General features: G+C 31.4%; 1 protein-coding gene and 1 long non-coding RNA gene across 10 annotated transcripts in view; one reads left to right on the top strand and one right to left on the bottom strand.

Annotated features, from left to right (window-relative positions):
* Positions 1-693: 693 nt before the first annotated feature.
* Positions 694-7562, bottom strand: LOC143045519 (uncharacterized). Its single transcript, XR_012968966.1, has 2 exons — positions 7419-7562; positions 694-1114 (listed from the first exon to the last, which is right to left on the bottom strand). It is a non-coding gene; the product is annotated as an uncharacterized LOC143045519 (long non-coding RNA).
* LOC143045517 (rab11 family-interacting protein 4A-like) overlaps positions 2254-8903 on the top strand; it is a 31011-nt gene continuing 24361 nt past the window's right edge. For 6 of the 9 annotated variants that reach the window (XM_076218084.1, XM_076218083.1, XM_076218081.1 and 3 more), the window contains exon 1: positions 7730-8081. In XM_076218084.1, coding sequence (XP_076074199.1) covers positions 7784-8081 — 298 coding nt within the window. In that variant the 5' untranslated portion in view covers positions 7730-7783. Of the gene's footprint in view, positions 2644-5473; positions 5592-7729; positions 8082-8903 lie in introns of those variants that run through there. The other 3 variants (XM_076218085.1, XM_076218080.1, XM_076218082.1) reach the window with 2 other exon arrangements.

Below are 8903 nucleotides of genomic sequence, written 5' to 3'. Positions count from 1 at the left end.
TTGGTGGTCTGACACCTTATAGAACTATGTTCTTCAAGGTCTGACCCGCGTTCCCGTAGCTCCTTAATTTTTTCTGTCTCTTTTATTCGTTGATTCTTTGTTTCCTCTAGCTCACGAATTACGCCTTTACTAAATCATGCTTTTAGAATTATGTTTTTAAGGGTGAAAGTTGTTACCTATTAAAACGTTTTAACCCTCTGCATTAGTTTGCACCTGTCCGATGTCAGGAATCTGATGTTCAGTAGTTGTCGTTCGTTGATGTGGTTCATAACTGTAGCTTGTTTTTTTATTTAGATAAGACAGTTGGTTTTCCCGTTTGAATGGTTTTACAATAGTCTTTTTTGTGGCCCTTTATAGCTAGCTGTTCCGGGTGAGCCAAGACTCCCTGTTGAAGACTGTACTTTGACCTATAATGATTTACTTTTAAAAGTTGTGACTTGGGCACTGGCACTCATACAAAATCTTCTAATATCTATATAATATTATAATGAACGATTTTTCATTCCGAATTTAACACTTTTTGAATCAAAACCGACATTTACTGATGAGTTTTCTCGTCATTTTTGCATCTCGAAGTTGTCTTGCTTTTAATTTAATCTGGATTTTTTTTTATATCCAGTTGTCCATGAAAATTGAGGATTCTGGTGAATTGTCTAAAACATTTGCACTTATGCCAAAAATAACGTTTCGCTATAGATTGTGTTAAATATGTTTATTTGCAAATTATACACGAATGGGCCATCAGTAAACACAACAGTCAAGATTTACTAGTAAAAACATTAAACAAATAATTTGGTTGTTTACAGTTTTTTCACAAAACTAACTTAATCGGATGTTGTCTATAATGATGTTACAAATTTATGTTTTGGAAAAAGTTCCATTACCAGGAACCTGGTACCTTCAGCCTCGGTAAAACATTTGTGTTCTCCGTGTATTCATCGTCTGTTGCTGGGGTCAGCTTCGCAATAAATGTATCAGATATATGCGTTGACAGAGGTCCTCGTGACAAATACAGCTAGGGTAAATGGCATTCCAACAATATATCTAACCAAGAGAGAATATTTCGATCCATAAACTTTTCTTTTAAAGACCGGCATGACAGTACTACATACCCCTGTAATATAAGAACAATAACAATATCTTTAAGCAGAAGTAATTAAAGGATTAACAGGTGCCCAATTAAATTAACACTAGATTAAATGAGAAATTAGTGTCTACTACAGGTTATCACAATTATATGTCAAGTATTGTCCTAACTATAACAGAAAATAAGTAATTAAATAAATAGTTATTGAAATCCAGTCCTTTGACAAAGATTATGACAATTAATTCGTTTAAAAAACACGTGTCTTAATTTTCAAATAAAATTCCAGAACAATTAAATATTTAAATGAAACATATGCAAATATAAAAAAAATGGTGAAAAAAAATGAAATAAGAAAATAAGAATTTTACACATGAAATGCATGTCTTCATAGTCCGGTCATAATTGATTTTTAAAACTTATTGTTGTTCATTTCATATATGCCTGCAGATAATAAATGCTTTAATCTATATTGCTTTTCATGCTTAATTGGCTATAACATTGCTTATGTGTTTTAAATTGACCGGTGTTTTTAGTAATAATTTCTTACTGTCTTTTTTTAATATTCCTGCATAGTATAACATAATTGACTTTTTAGCCATTTCTTGCTTTCACAAAATTTGTAGTTCTTGTGATCAGTATTTTAGCTTCAATGTAAACAGAGGCAAGTTCAACGATCTTCTACTTTAGAAAAAAAAAAATCCCGAATGCCACGGTTTTAATTGCATCCAGCTTAACATGTTTAATACTTTCTCACCAAGGATCTGCATAGTAAGACTATAGTATAGAAATCCTTGCTATAACACATGCGGTTGTCTGATTTTTTTTCTTCAAAAATACCATATATTGGGGTATATTTATGATTTTTATTTAAAGACAAGTGCTGATCGATGCATGCATGGGAATACAGATTTTATTCATATTAATTTTAATATTGAGATAAATCTCAGTTTGTTATCTGAAATCATCTATTTCATTCCTTTAGACATTATATAATGATTTAATAATTCTTACGATAGAGGTTCAATGTTTTTCCGTTATTTACGTTTTTTTCCGAATTAGTTTGACGAATTTTTGAAGAAAAAAATAACGAGCACCTGTTTAGGTTATGTCCCCTGTTACAACAAACTGGGAATACACAAATTCATCCGCACACAAATCTACATAATTGAAGCCACCGAATTCATGCTAGAACGTGTTATGATTTAGTCAAACTAATATTTTATGATTTATTAGTTACTTATTGTTTGTTTCGTATATTCTAACAGATGAAGTGCGTTATAATCTGACAATTATGCATAGATTTAATTCTAATCGTATGCATTTCCGGTGTTGACGTGGGGTGTTGTTAAACATTGCAATCTACCTGTAAACATTTGGGGTCAATATAGGTAAATTTATTACTCAGTGGGTGTATATAGCACGAAATGGAAGAGGACGTTCGAGACAAATTGAGAGATATATTCGATGTCTGTGATGAGGATAAAGAAGGATTTATAACCATTGATCATTTTAAGAATTTGGCAAAGGAACATTTTGGTACTGAGTCTGATGGCCAGGTAAGCTGTGACAGATGTCGATTAGATCATTCTTGGCAATCATTAAGTAATCAAAACCAATTGACACCTACTGCTGGAACTAAATGGTATTTGTTAGTGACTCGATAAACTAATATGGTTTCAGTTTGTAGTAAATAAAATTAATATGGTCTATAGATTTCTATTATGCAGACTGATTGCTTCCTGTTTCTCAAACTATTAAAACTACCTGCTTGTCAGATGCATAATACATATCATATGCAACATTTAAACAACATTTCCCTGTTATTTTTAAAATTATGGTTACATGAACGTGTTTTGCATGGGTGTATATGAGTCATGTGAGTGTCCTAATGACTTGTATATATAGATATTCATGTGCTGCAAATATTTATCCCACAGAAAATAAATTGCCTTGTCAGTACAAATTCCAATAATGTATGGACAGAATGAATATACAATGTACTATTATATATTTTTAGGGATCTATAGGTAATAATGATAATAATAAATTTTAAAGCTATATTTAAAGTAGGCATAGTATACCTTAACACAACCAATGAATATTAACTCAATTAATATTTTATGACTTGGATTGTAATTGAGATTTCTTTGACAAAGTTTATATTTTCAATATTGTAAATTAAACCCCTATTTAAAAAAGGAGCATACACCAATAGTTGCAATCACCTTGACCATGTTGACCATATGTTTATTCAAACAAAATTTTTGTCAAAAAGAATGGCTTTACATTAAGTAAGCAGCTTCATTGTTGTTTTGTGTTCTTGTTTTTTGCTGTTGCACCGCTGTCCGAGGTAAGGGAGGTTTCGTCCCATCTTACAGTTCAAATGTTCAAACCCGCTGGATTTTTATGTACCTGTCGTACATGTAAGTCAGGAGCCTGTTGTACAATGGTTATCGTTTGTTTTAGTTAATAGTGTTTCTCGCTTCTTGTTTTTATATACAGATTCTGTAGATTAGAATGTTGATTTACACGAGTCATTTAGCTTGCTTTTTGGTGTGAGCCTAGACTCTGTGTTGAAGGATGTCTTTGAGTCTATGACCTATGAGTGTTAACTTTTTATACATTGTGGCTTGAATTGAGAGTTGTCTCATTGGCACTCATACCACATCTTCTAATTTATAAATAATGATGTCTGTTACGATAAATTTATAATGTGCATTAAATATTATGCTAAATGTCTCCTTTTCTAAATTTGTGCTTCCATTGTTTGTTCATCATATACATTGTATATATACAATAAAATTGAGAATGGAAATGGGGAATGTGTCAAAGAGACAACAACCCGACCAAATAAAAAACAACAGCAGAGGGTCACCAACAGGTCTTCAATGTAACGAGAAATTCCCGCACCCGGAGGCGTCCCTCAGCTGGCCCCCAAACAAATATATACTAGTCCAGTGATAATGAATGTATGTATGTTACTGCAGATGCTTTTGGTTAAATTCTGTGTTTTGTCACGGTGTTGAGAGTTAACAGTGTCATGAATATATACCATACATGTAGGTATATCACTTTAACTTTCCTATCCAGTATCAACTAAATAAATATAGACCTTTCAAATTATCTTAAAATTAATCAATTAAATTTCCTGTATTGTAGTACATGTACTTAAATACTTAATAATATATGTCTAGATCTATATTTAATGCACATGTGCAAATACAACAAAAATATTTAAACAAAAGTACATATTCATTGTTGTTATGAGATGTTATGGAATAAATTAAAAAAAAATGAGAAGCATTATAGATAATGATACAACTCTCTTCCAGAATGTGATGTCAATTCATGGTTTGAAATATTCTTATGGGTTTTGCTTATTGTTTTATGTATATGTCATTTGGTATCTGGAGGAGAGTTGAATCATTATCTATAATGCTTCTCATTTTTTTTAAATTTATACCATAACATCTCATAACAACAATGAATATGTACTTTTGTTTAAATATTTTTGTTGTATTTGTACATGTGCATTAAATATAGATCTAGACATATATTATTAAGTACATGTACTACAATACAGGAAATTCTGAATATTCTTTGTACAATTATTTCAAAACAAAATATCATCTGTTAAATCTCTTACCTGTATATAATTTACATTTTATATAATAAATCTATGTGTCAAAATTGAGAGCTTTGTTTTGAATTCAGATATAACCTACCTTTGATAGTTTACTAATAAATAGCTATATCTGCAAGGAAATGGCTCAACTCTTTTTCTTTGCTCTGTTCATTAGTGTTTGTATAATATTTTTTCCCAAATTCGTCCTGAACATGCATGAAATATTAGCTACTGGATGTTAATATCCCAAATATTTCGAATAAAATATCACTACAGGCATGACAGGGATGCTATTTATTAAACATTGCAAAAGTGTGTCCATGAATCCCAAGATCTTTGCTACAAAGTCGAGGATTAAGAGTATAGAATTACCAAAACACCTCTGTTGACTTCAAAAATACTACAAGATCCTACAATATAAGTATCTTATTGTTTGCATTTGGTTAAAGAAGGAGATAATTTTCTTAACACAGTGCTTATAAAGAGCCAGAGGAAACTGAATATTTTAGAGTCAATTTAAGCATGAAATATTGAAACTGTCTTAATTGTCCAGAGTCCAGAATTTAAGGTATAAGATGAGATACAATGTAGCTATGGAAAATATCTCATCTTGGAACTCCTTACAGATATGAACTCCTATCAAGATAAAAACTAGTTGTATTTCTTGTGTTTTTATTTTATCCTCTTATCCTCTTTTATAAATAGCGTCAGTTCTTAATTTTTAGACAGATAATTTCAATTATTTTGCCTTTTTATTTTAGGAAATAATTGGTATTATTCAACTTTTGGACCCAGATGGTAAAGGAAAAATAAGTTTTGACGAGTTTTGCAGTGGAGTTGAACAGATCACAGATATACGATCACCCACCAGTACTCCAAGTAAATATATATATAACACAAATCAGGGAATAAGCTTAACAGAGACCCAGTGGAAAAGGTAGCCAATGCTACTGAACATTTGGCTTGGTTGGGGTCCCTAAATTTTGACATGTTAATATTCCCATCATCTGCGAAGATGTATTCCCATATGGTCAATACAGTATTTTCAAATTTTGTCAGTTGGACCTCCGGAAGTGAAATTTTAAAGTATATTCCTTAGCTGATGTCAAATTTGATTAGAGAAGTAAAGATTATCCTTTACCACATTCTGACCATGATATTATTTCCAAATAAAATAGATCGTCGAGCTGGCTAATAGTTCAATGTACAACATGGAAAATGCCTGAACTCATATCTACAATGTACATGTAGATGGTAGTAAAAAGGAAGAAACTAGATGGTTTGTCTTTAAACCACAAATTCATTGTCAATAAGAATCCTGTAAATATTTTATAACACTTGGTCTTCAATACAGATTAAATCTAATCCTGGCCATTGGAAAATGTTCAACAATTGATTAATATAATCAAAAAGTTGGGAATCATACCACATCTCCTTATTTTTTATTACTTTATATTATAGCCTTGATATATTCATGATAAAGTGATATATTTTTTTAGCTTTGTGGATACCAATTTTCATGGTTTGAGGAAAAATATACTTCTTCAAATTCTTGATTTTTACAGGTTTGTCAAAATCTGCATCTATTAAACAGTTTAAGCCTATAGAAAATGCCTACTCCATTGAACATTTAAAGGAGAAGGTTCTTTTATATAACTCTCAATTTTGGCCCTAAAAATCTTTTTTCAAATTTTTCAAAGTGTAAATAAATGTGTTGTAAATTTAATGAAAACATATGCTAAAATGTCCAATAGTTTTGCAGCTAGAAAGAGAGTCGTTTGTGACATAAGAAGCAGATATACACCTTTTTTTAATATACTTTCAAATATCATACATTTAACAATATGAAAAAAACACCTATACAAGGCAAATATTTTGCTTCCTGGCTCTACTCCTTTATGGTTTGACTTGGCCTATACCCACAAAATCCATAAAAATTGGTTTTGATAACAAATAATAATTAATTTACAGTAGATAAAAGGTTACTTATTGATGGATTGATTGGTTGCTTTACGTCCAGTGGCAAATAGTTTGTGCATATTTAAGACGATAAAAAGTTAACAATAAATACATGTCCAATAGGTAGGTCTTGCAGTAGATGCCATACAGGGTTGAAGGTATGGGAAATTTGGATTGCCACTGAATTATGAGGGTATATTGGATAGGGACAGAAATTTTGCCGTACAACAGGTCACCTACGGACCCCTCAAAGAGTTGTTGCAAGGGTTCTTAACTGGCAGAGGGTGTGAAATTCTCTTTACACATGGCATCAGATTTAATGTCCCAAATCTGACTGGACGTGGCTGCACACTTGTACATCCTGGACAGCCAAACAGACCCCCACTTTGGCAAGCATTTTACTGCCTGTAGGAAAAGGACCTTAAGTGACCATATTTCTTTTCCCCAGTCACCATTGGGGTAAAATATCCAATTAAACAATTATTTATAAAGAAATAACTTCGCCAAAAATCAAGTATTGATAGGGATGAAAGGCATCTTTACTTTAACTCCTTCCCCATTCAAAAAAAAATATTTAAAAAATGACTCCAGGATTTTTTTTAAAAGAAATGCATTTTGTTTTCAGAGATACAAATATGACATATTGAATCAATATTTTAAGGTGTGATATGCTTGACCAGTACTAATATCATAATTTCTTAATAAAATGCCATCCATTTAATTTATATTAATTCAATAATTATTTACCTTTCCAAACTGTTGTGACAGCAATTAAACTTTAATAAGATTACACCACATGTAGCTCTTAACTCTTGTAGACATGAGTGTGGTTATTACTATTTACTGTTTACTAAGCACCTGTTAATACACCTATATCAAACCTTGGGGCTATTTGACTTCAGGTGGGTATATCATAATTAGGGGATCACTGATTATATAACAAAGAGGATACCCTAGCTGTCTGTAAACCAGATTGGGGTTATAAACTTTTGACCAATCAAGTGACTTGGTCAATTTTACAAATTCTCTATCATTGTATAGGTGAGCTGTTGATCACTTCATTTATCCATGTTTTTCATGGCAGAAGATAGTGCTAAATTTTCAAGAAGAATATGGCCGGTTCTAGGTCTATTTGTAGTTTTTTGAAACTTATAATGAATAGGTTTCTGAAATTTCTGAGGAGAAAATTTTCTTCAAGTGCTAAAAAGTGTACACGTGATGCATCCACAACAATTCATGTTGAACGTTGTACACAGACTGTAAGGAGAAATTCTCATCCTCGTCACAAACGTAGAAAGGTGTCGGATGTTACAAAATCTGGTTTATCTTGTCATTGTCATAGAAGGGATGTAGCTGTCCAGGTTTCTAGAGAACCTGTAAGGACACTCGTTACATTTACTGAAAAGAAAGGTAATTCTGCATTTTTATTCATTTTAAACAATCCACTCATCGTTAGGCATACCCATTTAACGAAAATTACTCTAGGTTTACACCTCAAAGTTGACTAGTGTACATCTACAGACTGTTGGGAGGAATTTAAGACTTTTCTTTGCTCATCAAAATTCAGGAAGTTTTAACTTTCTGAAATCCAGGTGTTGCATTAAGCTTGAAGACATTTTCAGTTGCAAAGTTTTCTTTTTCATGTTGTAACCACAGTCATTTTTCTAAAACAATTATGAAGAATGTTAAATGCTTCTATAAGTAAATATTTTAGATGGTTCTTACTGTTTTAGATTTGGGTATACCTTTGTCTATCACAACATTGAAAGGGGTATTTGGTCTTATTTAACTTATTCACAAAATGTAAATTGTTTTCAATTTTAGATTTTAAACATAATGTGCTGGAAGTTGTTGGCTTTATTTATCTGTCATGTAATCTTTCCAACACAAATAATTTCTCGATGCTATGATCACTGTTAGGTGTATAGAAATTGTCTCAAATTTCCATCAAACTATGGACAAGAAAATTTGAATTCATTTTGATATGAAGCCTTATACATTTTTCTAAACAGAAAAAAATAATTACAAAAGGCGTTAGATATGCCCAAAATGTGAACTGAGTATTTTTAATTTTTATAACTTTTCATATACAATGCAATTGTATTAAACCACTAAAAGTATGCAAATTTATACCTTTCTCTCTTTATGGTTTGTTACCAGCCAATGAACAACAGATTAGTCCAGCCAACTCATACATAACAGACATGCTTAATTGGTAAAAGTATTGTAATT

The sequence above is a fragment of the Mytilus galloprovincialis genome, chromosome 9 (genome assembly GCF_965363235.1).
Source record: "Mytilus galloprovincialis chromosome 9, xbMytGall1.hap1.1, whole genome shotgun sequence".
Lineage (NCBI taxonomy): Eukaryota > Metazoa > Mollusca > Bivalvia > Mytilida > Mytilidae > Mytilus > Mytilus galloprovincialis.
This window is presented reverse-complemented; position numbering and strand designations above follow the sequence as displayed.